We start from the raw sequence: 18,298 nt of genomic DNA, 5'->3' as shown, positions 1-18,298 counted from the left end.
CAGCAAATAAGTGGCAGTGTGGGCAGTAAGAGCTACCATCATGTATTCTGACTCCCAGTCACTTGCTCAGATCACTAGATCATAGCTCCCTCTCTATGCAGATTTTCCCTGGGGAAAATATTTAACACACAATCTGTGGCAGAGTAACGTCAATCAGAGCACAAAAAAATGAAATAGCTATCACAATTCCCAGAGTACTAAAACAATAACTGGGGAACGCAGGATAGGGGACAATGGGGAAAGATCAGAATAATAGACAAAACCCAAGAATACATAAACTCTGCTCTTCCCAACTATACAGTAACTACCTATGCTGCATCCCAGCACCTCCCTAGGCAAATAGAGAGTTGAGACTCAAGTCTTTGGTGGGTGGTGCAGTACTGAAGCCAGAGGCCAATTTAAAGCAACATAGCAAAATAAATGAACAAGGTTGTTTTTTCAAAGTATCCACACCAAGGATAGGATCATCCCTGCATTGCTCTGGTCTGGATTTCAACGTGCAGTTATGCTGGCTCTTGGTCGCCTGACTGCGACTCTCCTCAGCCTCCTAGGTTTCTGCTCTCTGCTGAGATATACTGTTCAGTGTCCCAGAAATCCTAAAAGGACTCAGTCTTCTCTTGAGTCAGAAGGGTCCACTCTAGCTTTGATGCTTCTCTCCTTGCTACACTCCAAACACAACCAAACTGAGAATAAAACCAAAGCCTTTGTGTCTGGTTCTGGTAGTGTTGCTAGTCAGTTCTATCTCCACCCTGGACCCTAGGCAATCTGGGAAACGGAGTCCTGAACGTCTGCCATTATTGCTGCTATAGTACAGGGGCCAGTCCCCGAGAGGCTCAGTCTGGTATTTCAGGAGCACCCGATCCAATGGGATTATAAAGGAATAAAGATTAGTGTGGACACCCCTGCAAACCAAAACCATTGAGTCCTGCACTGCTGTTGTTTAACCAGCAGATGAAGCCATTACAAACTATGAAGTAAACAACATACCACTGACTCGTTACCCAGAGGGGTTCAGTCTCTCTTTTTAAAGGCCTAAACACACATTTACATAAACATAAATGCTAATCTATTTGAGAGAGGAACAATCCCCACAGCAGCTGTTTAACTCTCTTGAGCAATTTAACCTGAGATTTTAAAATTTCAATTGATTTTTTTCTTTTAAGATAATAGAGCAATTAAATTATATATTCAAAACACTATAAAGAAATACATTTTAAAAATATAATTAAGGCTGCTAACCAACTGTAATATAGTTACATATCACCTCATTTAATAAATCTAAATACTTAAAAGCAAGGCAAACCATATCTAAGTTTCATGTTTTCAGTTGCATGTATAAGCAGCAAACATGTTAGTTATCAAGTACAAAGAAATCATTTAATCAAAACACAATGATCTGAACTTTGACTCATGCAAGTTTTATTTTTTATCTATCCTGGTTTTGGTTTCAAAATATTTTCTATTAACATTTCCCATCTAACCTTATCCCTTATCAGTTAACGTATTTATCAATTAACAGTAGGATTTTTTAAATTAATATACTTAGCGTTTCTGCATAAATAATGATGTGTGTAATTTAAAAGGAAAAATTATTTACTATAAAATTATTTGTGAACTTGCACTGAGAGTATTTGTCACTAATGTTTTAATATATTTCTCTTTCAAACAGGTTTTGTATTGTGTTTTTATTTTGAACTTGCTGATGAAAGAAAAGCATTTATTTTGTGTCAGAGTTAAGGTTGTTTTGTGATGTAATTTATATTTCTTTATGCTTGATAAGAATAATGTGTTTATTATGTGAACAGTATGAGTTTAGCAATGTCCTTAACTATTTCTTGTTATATAACTTTTGGCAAGACATTAAACCCTGTCCTTCAAGTACTGCCTTTGGAAAAGGGACATTCCTTGTGTACATTCCCGCTAAGCCTATTGTGTATTTTGTGGGGCATGAAAAGGAGAGAGTCACTTAGACTGATCCAGGAGTTTCCTTTCACTTTGGAAAATTAGTTTTAGTCTGTTTGGAGCTAGAAAGAAAATATTCTGTCACCTTTTTAATGTATTTAACCTCCCTCAGGTTCCTTGACCAAAGCGTCATGTAGTTTTCACATTGCAATTCCCTAAACGTTTTACTATTCCTGCCTTTAACAATTGCCTCTTGCAATTGGCAAATGTCAAAATCCATCATTTGTGATCTTGTTAATCACAAACATCAGATAACATTGACATTTTTTAAAAATTGTAAGTATTTTAAGATCAATAAGTAGCTAATTTAATCAGTCAAACGTGCCAGAAAACAGTCTATGAGAATGGCCTAAAATATGAAAGCATGAGACTTTTTCTTTCTCTTATTTATGTTGTGTTATAAGAGAGATCAAAATCAGCCTTAAAATGGGATCATTTGTGTCATCTAAAGAAGGTAGTTCAGGGGCTTCTATTCTCCTGGTCTCATAACACTAGGACAAGAGGACATTCAATGAAATTGAAAGGTGGCAAATTCAAAACAGATATAAATACTTTTCACTCAACACTGGATCAGACTGCGGAACTAATTGTCACAAGATGTTCACTGAGTCCTAGAATTTAGCAAGATTCAAAGAGGGATTAGGCGGATAACAAAACTATCCAGAGTGCTTGTAGTAAATGCTAAAAGAAGAAGTTTGGAAGGGAGATAAATCCTTATTCTTCAGGTTTAAAACAAACACCAATTCCTAGGGATTAGGATTGAGACCATGAGGGGAAGGGGGGCACTGGTTACCGGACTAGATACTATGAGCCTGATCCAATATGGTGGTTCCTATGTTCTCATTGTAACTGTGGAGAGGTGATAGCTTCTAGGGAACAACACACACCTGCAGAGCTTAGACTAGAATCCTTTTTTGTGACTTTTAAAGCACAGATCACTTGAATTTAAAAATTTAACTACAGAAATAGCTGTAGGTTACAAAAATCAAAATTTGAAATCAGGATAATTTTTAATAACCCTGCACTATGGAAACAGAGTTCTGTAAACTTCACAGAAACAACCTTTTACCTTCAGAGTAAGTGTCCCAAACTAATATTTTGAGCCAAAGTGTACAGTGTGCTAAAATAGGACTTTATACTGAAGGCTGGTTTCTTCTTCAAGTGCTGGTCCTTATGTGGATTCCAGACAAGGGTGCACATGCGCATCATGCACCATAGCTGGAACTGTTTAGAGCCGTGTCTGTCAACCTGCATGCACACCTTGTGTCAGCCCTGTGGTACCATTCAACGTGCCGGGCAACAACATCCTGGAACCACACCTACTGATCAAGCTGCCAAAAAGCTAAATCTCATTGGCCGCAAGGTCTATTCAACCGCTGGCCTCCAATTCCACATAGCCAGCTACCAAGCCATCCTAACAATGTATGTCTTTGTCATACTCAAGACTAGGAGAATTCCAAGCCTCCATCCCAGAGGACAAACAAGCAGAGTTTAAGGCCCTCATTGAGGAAGGCAGACTGGTCTCCAAAATCTCCCTTCAAGCATCAGTGGATGCAGCAGACACAGCAGCTTGCTCCTTGGCATCCAGGCTGGTACTCAGAAGAGAGTCCTAGCTACGACCTTCTGGTTTTCCTAAGGCAGGACAAACCAGAAGCTCTTTAGTGATAAAATGGATGAGAGTCTTCATTCCCTGAAGGACTCTTGAGCTACACTTTGGTCCTTCAGCCTGTACACTTGGGCTCCCACAAGATTTCAAAATTGCAAGACCCAGATACCCACCTCAACCCACCTACCAACCTTACTCTCTACACCATCAGGAACAACTCCTCATCACCAATACCCACAGTGTGCTAGACACTCTACTGCTTTGGCCTCAGCCACCACTACCTTCCATCAATGCCCTCATAGACAGCCCTTTTGACGCAATCTCAGAGAACCGCAAACACTTCCCCATCCTGCCCCCGGCTCTCCCGATCATGTTCAGAGGCCGTTTTGCTCTATTTTCTCACAATTGGAGCAAAATTACCACCTGCCGATGAGTACTGGGTATCGTACAGTGGGGTTCTCTCACCCAGACACCCACCTTGGGACAACCATGTGGCTCCTGCCCAGATTCTTTCATACACTTCTCCAAAAAGGTGCCATAGAGCCAGTTCCAGAGTGCTACCAGCACCGGGGCTTCTAGTCCCACTACTTCCTTAAATCAAAAAAAGACCTCAGGCACTCAGGCCTTGTCCATTCCTCTGTAAGAGTTTACTTGGCAGCTATTAGCGCTTTCCTTCCACCAAGGATGGAACTTCTATATTTAGCCATCCAATATCTACTTGCTTCCTACGGGGACTACAGAACACAATCCCTTCCATCAGGGAATCCACCGCAATCTGGGATCTCAATCTAATCATTTCCACCTTCACAAAACCTCTGTTTAAACTCTTCACAGCTTGCCCACTTACCTACCTGTCCATGAAAGTAATCTTCCTGGTGGCCATCACCTCTGCCTGGAGAGTCAACAAATTGGCAGCCATGATGGTAGGCCCTCCATTCACGGTATTCCACAAGGACAAAGTCTCTCTATGGCTCCACCTCAAATTTCTTCCCAAGGTGGCGTGACCATTCTATCCAAGTTATCCATCTCCCTGTCTTCTACCCTAAACAGCATTTCTCCAACAGAGAATGCACTCTACACTCTCTCAACGTCCGTCACTCACTGGTCTTCTATCTCTATTGTACCAATTCCTTCCAGGCTTTGCCAAACTATTCGTTGTGACAGCAGAGCACTGCCAAGGCCACGCACTCTCTTCCCAATGCATTTCGAAGTGTATCTCCCAGTGTATCATGGAGTGTTATTCTCTCTGCCACATCCCACTACCATCAAGCATCAAAGCTCACTCCACACAAGCACAGGCCGCTATGTCTGCCTTCTTTGCTGACATCCCATGACAGGACATTTGCAAGATTGCAACATGGACCTCTATTCACACATTCACTGCACATTACACAATAACCAATCTGACATCAACTGATGCACCTGTAGGCCAAGCGGTCCTACAAACTTTTGCATCCACTGAGCCCTACCACCCATCTCCATACTCCATACCCACCCATGCTCACTATGCTACCCATGTTTGGAATCTACATAGGGACCCGCACACAAAGAAGAAAGGGGGATTACTTACTGTAACTGATGTTCTTTGAGATGAGTGGTCCCTATCTGGATTCCAATCCTGCCCCCTGTCCCCTCTGCTATGAACTCGATGCGTGTTGGTAAGAGGAAACTGAGGGGGTATCAACTCACTCAGCTACATCACACTTCAGACGTACCACATGGATGACGCGAGTTGTGCACGCAGGTCAGTGGACACTGTTCTAAATGCTTCCAGCCCCAGCGCATGGCGCACATGCAACCCATGTCTGGAATCCAGATAGGGACCACACATCTCGAAGAATCATGGTAAGTAAACTTCCTTTCAGCCTTAACAATAGAAAGTCTACTGCCTCTCCATAATTTTTAAAAAACACCATATTTAAAATAAAGTACAAATTCACAAAGCAAAGAAAGATGCAATTTTTTCACAGCAGTGGGAGTTAAATAGGAGAATTTCAGCCTTCATGTCTACTTTCCTTAATGTTGTCATAGTGGATCTCAACTCTTTCATCCTGTGAGCCACTTCATAAGATCACTACCTTAGTTCCTCACTACTTGATTCTCAGTATTTCATACTGCAGACCTTTGGTGCATACACTACCACAACTGTAGTGGATTGAGAAATACCAACACAGAGGAGGAATTTACATTCAGTGGAAATGCAAAATTGGATACACTTCATTTCTTCCCCAGCTCAGTTTTCACATTACATTACACCTCATTTATGTGAGTGACACCATTGCCTTTTGCGGTCATCTTTTCTAGCTAATTATTTAAATGGTGGATTTAATCAATTATTTTATTGCGGTCAATGCAGGTTCTGGATTGACCAATGTTAAAACAGAAGAAATCTCTGAAGTAAAGATGGATGCAGAGTTCCGACATGATTCAGGATTTGAAGTGCATCATCAAAAATTGGTGAGTGAACAACTAGAGCTTTACGTTTATGTTTTGAATCACTGTGGCTAAGAACATCCTTACCTAAGGGACATTATGGGGATATATTTTTTTAATTGCATGGTTGGAAAAAATATTTACACATAATTTTCACACATATACACATACACGGACTGATTCCCCTCCCTCTTAGATGGGTGTAAATTGGGAGTAATTCTTCCAGAGTCAGTGAACTTACACCAGTGTAAGACTAGTATATGAGGAAAATCAAACCCAACAGTTACCAAATTTGTGCATCAGTTACCAACCCATATGGTCATTTATGCCAAGTATGGCCTGTAGCGTGCACGCTGAATGCCAGCCATCCAATAACTAAAGTAAGAAAACATTGAACTGGGACATCATTAGACAGGAGTAAAAATACTTCTGGACCCAGTGTTGTCCCAGGATATTAGAAGAACTCTATGTAAGCTCGAAAGCTTGTTGCTCTCACCCACAGAAGTTGGTCCAATAAAAGATATTACCTCACCCACCTTGTCTCTGCAACTCCAACTAAGATGCAGTAACAACATGAGGTATGCAAACAGGGCAGGGAGAGGAAGCATGGCAATGGAGGTGGGTAATGAAAACATAAAGCCTCAGGCCCTGGATTTCATATCCCATCCTGGTTATCTGAAACTTTGTGGAAACCAGAAACTATAAATAAACAACAATCAAAGAGGTTTTCACATACAGTTGTGAGCACCCCAGCAGAAGCAAAGGATTGCAGTCAAATCACACTCTTTGCTAGGGCTGTGCCAAAAGTGAGCCTGGAGCCTTGCAATCCACCCATGAAGTGAGTTCAGATTCCAGTGCAATCATGGAATACCAGCCCAAGTCTAATAATACCAGTTGAGCAGGATTCAAGAGATTGCCATGTTCCCTGAGCCACTTGGCTAGATTCACAGAGGGTCTTAGGCACTGCAACACAGCACCTAGTGACATTCATAACCCTAAGTTAAGACTGAGGCTTCCTATATGGCACATGAGGAGTGTAAGGAACATAGGAATGGGAGTCACAGAAGTCATCACACTGAGTTGGGAGCCATCTAGGCGAGCTAATAGGAAATGCTGAAGAAAGGGGTGTGGCCTAAACCCTGCTTCAAAGGGAGTTGGGTGCCTCCCTCCCTCCAACCTGGAGTTAAGCAACTGTCTCCACTCGGGATTCACAGAAGGAAAACAGCCTCCCTCCCCCTCTTCTGGGGTTGGGTACCTACACCATTTTTGCAAGAAACAGAGCAGCAGGGAGAGGTAACAGTAGCAGCGGCCCCCTGGTAACCTTTAGCCCCGCTGTTAGGGCACTCAGCCAGCATGTGTTAGACCTCAGTACAGTTTCTAGGTCTCCGGTGAGTGCCCAAACCTCCGTGTCTCACTCACTTTCAAAGGAGGAGATTTTCCACTAGATTTACTTTGCAACTATAGTTAGTTATATCTTTATTTTGTTTGCTATTATTGTACAGTGAGTAATAAAATGCACTGTGAGATAGGTGGGGAAAAAGTCCCAGCCTTAACTTTGCACTGTGACTCTTGTGAATACAAAAATATCCAAATGAGAGAACACATCTTCTAACAGGGACGGATCCAAAACCCATTCAGAAAATTGGTATTCTATTATTACTAATATTACCATAATTCTATTACCACCATATTAAAATATGGTATTACTACTAAATTGGTATTCTATTATTAAAGTGCGATTAATCACAGTTTTAATCGTGACTTTTTTTAAATCTAGTTAATTTGTTTTGTGTTAATCGCATGTATTAACTGTGATTAATTGACAGCCCTACTCAGGACCATAAGAAGCAAAAGTAGTGGCAAATCCTCACAGCAATGTTGCAACACTACAAGCAGATAGTAAAATCTGTCTTCTTGCTTCCTCTTTTATGAAGGTCTAAGGCATAATAGAATTTCATATCTTAGAGTTCTAAAGTTCTACTAATAAACTCGAAAGGTTTCTTTTAAAAATATATTCTTAAACCTAAGTAGTGCTGAAAAATTAAAATTAACATGGGACTCAAATTTGCATTTGAACTAGCTAATGACTGTGTAAAAAGATACTCGGCTCTTTGATTCAGGGAATTGAGCATTCCCAGGGTGACAAGCTAATCCAAAATGCATTAGCACTAATTTGGGAAATTCTGCCACACCTGGCTCAGAAGGGTTAAATATTATGATGAAATAAGTCAAAGAAAGTTTATTGGGGAGAGGAAAGCTGCCACTAGTGCATTTCAATGTCCTTATTTTCATTTCATTGTCTCTGTGGCACATACATTCAATTATAGTAACTGACAAAATGACAGTGGCAGATATCTGCTCAAGCTGTTAGGAACTGCAGCTCCCCCTACTGTGCTAGTGGAAAAGATAATATTTTGTAATAAAGGGAATGTTGTAGCTCTTTGAAAATACCTGATTTTAAATTGTGTTATCCTGTGCTATACTACGATAGCCAGAACTGTTACTTCACAGTTAATAAGGAAGTCATCCTCTTTATATATCACACCGGTTTAGTTTTTATTAAAGACAAATACTAAGCTCATTATGATTCTTCTTCTCCTGCTTCTCCTTCCTTTTTCAATACATGTCTATGTATTATGCTCTTTAAGGTGAAGGAAGTGTTGTAGTGACATTAAGAACTGGCCCTGGTGGGTAAATGAAGAAATAAAAAGGAGCAAATAATTTGTCCTCTACTTAATCCATATATACTTAGGGCTTGTCTACACAAAGACCTAGTGTGCAGCCAGTCAGTGTGTGAACGTATGTCAAAATGCACACTCACATTCACATTCACACACTCACATTCACACTCTGGCTAACTACTAAGTCTCCATGATTGTCTGATGATAAACAAGAATGTTCATCATTGCGAAGAAGGCAGGCAGTAGTTATTTTAATTATATAAAAATAAATTTAGAAAATAACCATCATCTCAGTATGTAGGTCATAGTTTTCTCCTCACTCTGGAAAGGCTTGATTTCCCATGCTAGGCACCTTAAAATAGGATGTTTATTCTTGTTTGCTAAACTCTCAGCTGCTGCTAGACAAATCATCTTGCTTGCTTGAACTTCCTCCACTTAACCCAGCTGGTTACATGGGGGCTTCCTGGTTATCCTGCAGGTCTGAAATAAGCCTTTATATCAGACAAGTGCATCATGCTTACCCAAACCAATCCTGACTATATATAAATTCATGAAACATTTCATGTTTTAGCCTCTCAAAACGTAGAGAAAAAAATGTACGTTTCCCCACTATCATCCTGCAAGTCTCGTCAATCACCCTGGGGTTTGCCTGGCTGTCCCCTAAACTAGCCTGAGCAGCAATTACAAGTCATACTTCAAGTGTCTCTAAAACCCATGGACGGTGCTGGATTTAGCCACAGAAATGGGACACCATAAGCAGTAGCCATGAAAACTTCCCACACTGCCCATGTACCTTTTCCATGACAGGGAGAGCTTAGTACTACAGTGACCTGGTTGTTGCACTGCTGAAGAGGTTGGAACATTGGGGTCGTGGACTAAAATTTCTGTCAAGTCCACTTAGACATTTTGTAAATTGTATACAAGACTGTACAACTTAGCTAAATAGCAGAAGGGATTTCATTACTTATCTGCTTTATTTTTGTTTCCTAGGTATTCTTTGCTGAAGATGTGGGTTCAAACAAAGGTGCTATCATTGGACTCATGGTGGGAGGTGTTGTCATAGCAACAGTCATTGTCATTACTTTGGTGATGCTGAAGAAAAAACAGTACACATCCATCCATCACGGTGTAGTGGAGGTGAGTAAAGGTTACTGAGCAAAGCTGCACTTATGTGAATGGAGGTGGCAACAGAGTGCTGCACACAACCATGTCAATCCATGTGTTTACAAATGGACTAAGAAAATCAGCTCCTTGGTTAATCAGTGCTCGAAAACAGTGTGGCTGTCTTGTTAAATTAATAGTTTTGTTCAGCAGGATGGAATGATCTGAACAAGTAAATATAAGCACAGCAATACATAGGATAAACCATGGGTAATTCAATCTAAAATGGCAAAAAATCTGTTCTAGGATTTATCCGGACCTATGACCTTGAAACATGAACGTGAATTTCCCTTTAGAATTTAACAGTAGCCGCAAAGAGAACATTGTATGGGGTGAAAAATTTGAGTTTTTATTACTATCATTGGGAATTTACATGTAAGGAGTTTTTTTTTTTTTTAATCGATTTGTAAAAAATTAAGTAAACTATTAGATAGGATTGGGGGGGATCGTTTGTCGATTGTACTGTGTACTACATAGATTTGACCTACACAGATACTGTATTACTTTTTATTCTACCAACAGGATTAATTCTTTACAGCTAATATAGATTTGAAAACCATATATAAAACTTGAAAGATCTTTTCTCAGAATGAAAACTGTTTCTCTCCCCAAGTGTCAAGTAAATCCATCAAACGCTTACAATAAATTTAAAATAGTACTGCTGCCACGACCTGCTGCGATTTAACAGAACATCACTATAAATAAAAAGCTGCATCATGAGCTTCTTAAATAAATAAAATAAATAAACTACTCTCTTCCTTTGGTACTGATACCCAGAACACTCACTATAGATATCTATTAATTGCAATAGTGCATCATATCAGGCATTCCTCAAGAGATTCCTCCAGAGATTGTTTCCAGAAACCACCAGCTAAACATTATCAATTTTAAATTAAACTAAATGTTGTTAAATTGTTTAGGTGCATTTGTCTCAGCAGCAATTTAATTCATGTGAGTGACACTTCAGGCCCTCCTGGATACATAAAAGGGATGTTTCCTAAACTCACACATGCGGCACATTATTCAGTGCAGAAGAGGTTTCAAAGCTGGGGGACTCTACTTTATTTTTGTGAAGTATTTACAAAATTTTATTGAGTATTCTTGTAGCCCAGACAAAATTAAACACACGATCATCATGACTCTTCGGTTCTGTGATGTAGGAGCTCTCAAACTTTTCATTAAAAAAAATGTAGATTTGAATAAAAATGGAAAGGATAATTTTAGTTCTGTGTGAATTTTCCGTAACAAAACTGAAATCAGAAATTTTAGCCTAGCTCTTGAAAATACAGTATCAGCTTATGTACAACTGAGCAGGGTGTCAGTGACAATGTAACTGAGTGGTGAGTAAAAGCTAGCTCCTATAGAGGATTTTTGAATCTAGCATGAATACCTAATCAATTAGCATGACAGAAATTAAGGCAGCATTGTCTAGTGGCTTACGTTTGGGACTGGGCACCAGGATTCTTATTTTATGTGGCCTTAGGCAAATCACTTAACTTCTCTACCTTAATTTCTCAACTGCAAAATGGGGATAATACTTATCTATTTTCCAGGGAGGTTGAGGATTAGTTAGTAAATACAAGTACAGTACTTGAAAAATTTAAAACTCTCTAGGCAGTAAATTCTTCTTAATAAAGTGTCTTTGAAGTAAGGATATTCCAGTCTAAAGAGGGTTAATTTATCTGGCAAAGTTGTGCACTAAAGGCATAACATTTAAAATATAAATAGCTTTGCATCTAATCTACATTAGGTGTCTTTTTACAAACTAATTTTGTATCCCATTTGTTTACCTTGTGTTAGAAACTATTATGACAATTTAAATTTATGTTAATAGGTATAAGGTTACAAAACAGGTTCTATTACCACCCCCTGGTTTCACACGCGCCTAGGTTTCCAAAAATTCTCTACTAGGGATAAAATTCTTAATAATTGTTCTCCAATGTGTTTTGTTTTGTTTTTTAAATATACATATAAAAAGCCTTTTTTGAGGTTGAGAGGGAAATACACTATGCCCATTTGAAAGGTGTTGCAATATTTTTTAAAACAGATTTTTAGAACTGGCTCAACTTTGACAGTTAAAATTTTCCGTGTGAATTGTCCTCATTGAGATGAGGACAACCATAAACAATTTTTTTTGGGGGGGGGGGGGGGGGCGGGGGGGGATTGCAAACAAACAGTTTAAAACTGGGGTACAGACCTTGTATATCACAAGCCCTAAACAAACATCTTTGCTTACAATATCTTTGAGGGCTGCTAGGATATATTGCCTGGGTTTCTTGAGCCTGCTACACTAACTCTAAAGTTAGAGTACATGCAACATAAACACTTTTTGAGAACCAACTCCTAAAGCCACATTAGGATTTGCTGCATAGAAAATCTTTAGGTGAGAACAAAAGGGAGTGTACAGACAAAAGAAGAGGTTATTTACATAAAGGAGGCAAAAGGTAGAAGAAGCCTTATCACTTGACACTTCTAAAATCAAACTGGAAAAAAAAATCAAGAAAATGTACAGTAGTGAACACTCATTAGGAGAGAAACGATGATTTAATAAGTCTCTTCTACATATAGATTCCATGATTTGATGATGCTAGGGAATGGTGTTTATAAATTAGCTTATCAAATGTAGGTTTTACCTTAATATGGAATATTTTGCAGTATTAAGATTGCTTATTCAACTTTATCATGTTTTCATAGACACGCCTATTTTCGTTACCTTTAAAATACAATCGTTTATGCTGCTCCTAATTCTCTTCAGTTTCTTGTCCATTCTTTAGTCTCATCTGTTTCCTCTTCTGCATTTGATTATTCTCCAGTCTTCTTTTTAGTCTCCTCGTCCTCTCTCTCGTCTCAGGTAGATAGTACCTTGTGCGTCTCGTCCCCTTAATTTTCAACAAAGGAATCACGTGGGAAGCTCAAAGCTAAAACAAAATACGGAGTTCAGTACAATATTGTCTAAAGGTTCAATAAGCATAGGCCATGGCACAGTCCTGTAGCCCAGATTCTCTCTGCCCATGACCAATCTAGTGGCATGGCCAATGAGATTAGCCTCCTCTGTGGTATTAAGCATGTTTGTCCTGTCAGACATTGGGTCTATGTTGTAACATGTAGAGATCCCTAATCTCTCAACCCAAGAGCCCAACACTTCCTGAATTTGACCTTTAATATCTCATCGTTTGGGAGTTTCCTGTAACGGTGTTTTTGGTTTTGAGCACTCCAGTGGCTTGTGTGGCATGATCTGGACAAGCAACAGTCATTTCCATCTAACAGATGATTTTGGCTTGTGTGTATGTGTAAATCTTGAACCTTTCTTGACTTTATAGTAATTCATTCAGGAAGAAAGCTGGGCGGTTTTTCAAATTGTCTTCTCTTCCATTGTCTTGCATGTCCAGTACAAGCCGGAAGCATATTGGGATGTTTATAGTTTTTTATTCCCCATATTTGCTTTCCTTTTTCCTTAATGTCCAAAACACTGGACCACGTTAGCAAACAGCAGTTGGTACACAATGAACATAGGTATAGCTTTCACATCGTTTATACTGTTAAATGTGTAAGCTCTTCTGGGCAGACACAATGTCCTCTTACATGTTTGTAGAACGTCCACCACACCATCTATTATTATTCACTACTTGTACTATATTATCACGTAGGGCTGCAGTCATGGACTAGGACCCCACTGTACTAGCACTGTATATACACAGAACAAAAACATGGCCTCTGACCCAAAGATCTTACACTTAGTCTGATTGGCTCTACTGGGCAGTACTCAATTACGAACATTTCATCATTATCATTATAAATGTTGTACAGAATCCTGATGGTAGGACAAAGTCCTGGCCAGGTATTCATTCTTTGATTTGTGCTACATGCAGTATATTCATGTATGGGGCAAGTGGCAGCCTGTGAAGAGAAGGTATTTAAACAGGAGAAGCCAGCCGACTATCCTGGAGCTAATTGCTGAGACTCTTTTGTGGGCAGAGTCTGCAGCACTGTCACTCACCAAGCCCCACTAACACCAGGGTGCCATCACTATGGTAAATAGTAATGAAGAGTCTATAGGAGAGGTAGGATAGAAAGGAAAGAACCCTGGCAGGCATGGAGAGTGTCATTAAAATACAAGTGCAGGACTGTACGCTAGCTGCTGAGCAAGTCATTGTACCAGAAGTGTCTTGGGGCTTTGAGTGCAGAGGTGGAAGAGGAGACAGGATGTGAAATTCCCAAGGGCTCTGCCCCCCTTGATAAATTGGAATGACTTTTGACAGCTAGGGTGAGCATTCATCTACTGCTTGCACCAGCTGAAAGAAACTAGTAGTCTAGCAATATAAAAATGTTTTTCTTTTGAAACTGAAAAGGTTTGTTCCTACTCCCAAAAGCTGGGGAAATGTAAAAGAGCAGCTCAAAGAGCGAGCCGCCTCTCTAACCAACAGCTATTTTGTGCAACACCAACAAAAAATTGCTCATTGCAGGCTCAGCTTTAAAAAACCTAGCACCCTTTAATGACAGTATTTTAACAAGAGAAGGGTCCAGTTACGTTCCAGAACAGGGAACATAGGATGTGCCAAGTCAGACCAGACTAGTGATCTATCCCGTCTAATATACTGTTTCTAACAGTGGCCAAGGGAGAGGGCAAGAAATCCTGCTATAGCCAGTTATGGAACAACCTGCCTGGGTTCGACCCTTAAAGTTGGTGACCTGGCTTGATAAAGAAGGGCAAGGATTATTCCCACACATAGGGAGAGATCTTTTTTTTTTTAAGACGATTTACAGTCAGTTGAAATTGGGCCAGAGGTGGGAGAGAAGATTTTAGAAGGGATGCTAAAGTAGGGCTGATTTTGATGCAGCAAGTCACGTGAGGTATTTTCACACATGAAACTTTTTTCTTTTTTAGTCAGTAGGATAACATGAGGTAGGAAAGGATTCTGATGGGAAGATACAGTGAAATGCGAGGGGCCAATCGCAGACAAGGCCACAGAAATAGGTAGATCAGCGTGCATTTGCCCTATAGCCCTTATTTTTCTCTGGAGCGTCAGGTAACATAACTTTTCAAGGGAGACACTCTTGTCCTCCCAAAGCTAAAATATTTCCACTGTTGTAGATCATATTTCAAGAGAATCAGGCATAAACATTTCTCCTCTACTTATTCATCAAAAGGTTAGACTAAACTAGCCTGCTACATAAGATTTCTTGAGAGAATTCACTTTCCATTATCCAAAAGGTTGTTTTGTGCTAAAAATAAAAGGTTATTTTTGCTAAAGGTCATTACTTACAGAAATTCACATTAAAATTTTCATAGCTAATATTTCAGAGTAATTTAGAATCCTCTTGGCCTTTCCTGCTTTTGAGTCTTCTAACCAGGTAAAATTGAATTTTTTATTTTGTAAAGGGAGATGTTAAACTTTTGGAGGTAAAGGACAGCAAAGAGAATAACTGGCAGAGGGGGGGGCCCCTTTACCTTGGTTTTAATAAATATTTAGTAAGATAGCCAGGAGAGGGTAGATATTGAACACACAACAGCTATTGAGTTCACATAGTGGAGATAAAACACCTAATTAACATTTAGAGACTGGTCTCACCACCTCTTATGTGATATAGTTTCACATAACTGTAATGTTCAGTGAAGGAAGAAACTAAACTGTGGAGCAGCAGGTACTCAGAAATGAAGTTTTAACCACCGAGCTGTCATTGTTTCTATCTGCTAAGAATTCAACAGCAGTCACTTTTAGTTGAACAGAAAATACTAACAAAGCGCTGATATCAGGGGACCAAATTCAACCCTGGAGTAAGAGGAGGTGTCCCTTATTGAATGCTATGGGAGTTGCTTGTTTACTCCATGGTTGATTTTTGGCCCTCAGCAGTATCCTTAGATTTCATTTTTATTAGCGAATTTGAATGGTCCAATTGGCAACGTACCTAATAGTGTCCAGCACAAGCCTCCCCCTACTGCCCTGCTCAGATGGTTTGTGTTATTGAGATTCTAGCTGCATCCCCTCTCTGCCAAGCTCTCTCCAAGCACTGGAAGAGAGGCCACTCCTGCTACTAGGCATTTGCGACCTGAAAGACAGCCAGTAGATGAAGGAGGTAGGGAAAGGGGATGCAAACTGTCTCCCCTTTCCCCATTTTTGTCTGTCAGGTTGCAAATTCTTTGGAGCAGGGACAAGCAGAGGTGGTAAGCACACTGCAGAAAGAAGCTGCCATCTCTCTTAGTTGGTTGCCAGATCCTCAAGCAAACTTAAGTGCTTCTGGTGACTAGTTCTTGTCCTGCAGGTTACCGCAGCAGAGAGGCGAACCACGGCTGTCTAGGTTTTTTCTGGCCAAGGCAGTAGGAGCAAGGCTGAGTTTACCTGCCCGCATGTTACTCTCTAAAGAAGTTCTGTGATGGCTTCTAGTTAATTCCCAGGTGCTACTCAAGGTGTTGGTTTTGATTCATAAAGCCTTTCATGGTTTCAGTCCTGGATAGCTTTGAGAGGAGAGTCAGCCTCTTTCTTTAACCTGGTTGTTGAGATGAGAGCCAATAGACCTTAGACCTTTTTTATGCCCTGTTCACTGGAGAACCATCCCATCTAGAATTTGATCTATAGGGGTCAGAGTCTGTTGACCTGGGCAAGATCCAAAATTTACCTGCCTGCTTAGGCTTTTCCTGTGAAGGTAGGGCTGAGGAGTGAGCAATTTGTTTGCTTTTCATTCTAATGGGGTTGGAGCTTTCAATTATATGTTTTTCTGTGTTTGAATGCACAGAATGAAAATTCGATAAGAGCTCAGAATGTATTAGGTGGGAGGAATAAGTAAACTTGAACCGCTGGGTGGATCAAAGAGGAAACCTGACCACAGTCTTATCTTCTCTCCCCTGTAGGTGGATGCTGCCGTGACACCAGAGGAACGCCATCTTTCCAAGATGCAACAAAATGGCTATGAAAATCCAACCTACAAGTTCTTTGAACAGATGCAGAACTAGAACACCACAACAGCCTCATGAGTTGGACAGCAAAATGATTGCTTCACTGCCCATCGGTGTTCGATTATAGAATAACGTGGAAACAAACAAAAACACTCTGTTTTATTATTTACTCATTATCGCCTTTTAACAGCTGTGCTGTAACACAAGTAGATGCCTGAACTTGAAATAATAAAAATCAGTAATGTATTTTCTCTCTTTACATTTCAGTCTTTACACTACATTATTAATGAATGTTTTTTGTGTACTGTAAAGAGTTTAGCTGTATTTAACTAGTGCATGAATAGATTCTCTTTCCCAATTATTTATCATGTAGCCCCTTAGCCAATTGTATATTATTCTTGTGATTTGTGGCAAAAATTAAGTCCTAATTGAAATATGCTTTAAGAATTGATGGGGGATGTTTCCTGTGTCTTAGCTGCTTCTCCTTGCTGAGTATTTTTTTCTGATCACTATGCATTTTAAAGTAAAACTTCATTTTTTTTAAAAAGTATTCCAGATGTTATTTTCCTCTGCAGTTGCATTTTATTGTACAGATGGTTGCTTCTGCTGTATTAGTGATGTAGAAATCATGGGAATACACATTTGTTTCTTTGTGCCTGTTTTATGTGCACACCTTAGGCATTGGAAGGTAAACTTATTTTCTTTTCCATGTACTTTTTCGATCTTTTAATAAAAATTAAAAATGAAAAAGAATCCCTATTAATTGTGAGCACTTTCATAGGGAAAAAGTGCCTGCTGGGTGAAAATTAATGGGGATCCTACAAATGTCTCTGCAGGATGATTGTACAGAATCATTGCTTATGAACTGATAGCTTTCTACACTGTTACATAAATAAATTAAGAAAAAAAACTTTTGGACAAGAGTTTTCTTTGCAGCCAGAAACAGGTATGTTGAAAGCAACTTAAACATCAAACAGCCACAGAGAGAGAGGGAAAGGGTGTTTTCCTGCAAGCTGATATGGAAAGGAACATTCACAGTTTGAATATAGAGAAACAAAGTAGCAGTGGGGGAGGGGGCTTGGCCCTTGGCATCCCTTTGCCTCTAAAATGTCATTTCTTTTTCAGTTTGTATAATAGTGTTTTAATGTAAATAAATACATTCCTGGAGGAGTTCCATTGTAGTAGTGTGATTATGTAATTACCAACCCACAAGAGCTTGTATAAAGGTGTGCAGACTGATGTAGTATGAGGTCAACTCCGCCAACCCAGGAATTATTCACTGGAAAGTTGTTCTCTCATTACTGCTGCTCCTCCACTGTTCATGCTCTCTCTGATTTTAAATAGGACACCAAAAGAGTGCAACAAATCTAATGTTGGGCTGTACGCAATCAGCTGGCAGTCCTGAAATCTGCCACAAAGCATACCTGCTACACAGCTCTTCTCTTCCCACAATACCAAGATGTGGTTTGCTAAAGTGAAGGCCAAAAACAAAACTGCTCTCCCTGTGCCTGAGTGGAGAATGAATCGCATGATAATCACAAGGTAGTATGCGGCTGTTGTACT

At 39.8% G+C, this 18,298-nt stretch overlaps 1 protein-coding gene across 4 annotated transcripts in view; it reads left to right on the top strand.

The window, feature by feature from the left end:
- The window catches only part of APP (amyloid beta precursor protein), a 386,748-nt gene extending 368,843 nt beyond the window's left edge, over window positions 1-17,905 (top strand). For all 4 annotated transcript variants that reach the window (XM_067538217.1, XM_067538219.1, XM_067538215.1 and 1 more), the window contains 3 exons: window positions 5,925-6,025; window positions 9,673-9,819; window positions 16,691-17,905. In XM_067538217.1, coding sequence (XP_067394318.1) covers window positions 5,925-6,025; window positions 9,673-9,819; window positions 16,691-16,792 — 350 coding nt within the window. In that variant the 3' untranslated portion in view covers window positions 16,793-17,905. The remainder of the gene's footprint in view (window positions 1-5,924; window positions 6,026-9,672; window positions 9,820-16,690) is intronic.
- The last annotated feature ends 393 nt before the right edge of the window (window positions 17,906-18,298 follow it).

This window comes from Emydura macquarii, unplaced genomic scaffold (genome assembly GCF_026122565.2).
Source record: "Emydura macquarii macquarii isolate MOO-44397 ecotype Brisbane River unplaced genomic scaffold, CSIRO-AGI_Emac_v2 contig_476, whole genome shotgun sequence".
Classification (NCBI taxonomy): domain Eukaryota; kingdom Metazoa; phylum Chordata; order Testudines; family Chelidae; genus Emydura; species Emydura macquarii.
This window is presented reverse-complemented; position numbering and strand designations above follow the sequence as displayed.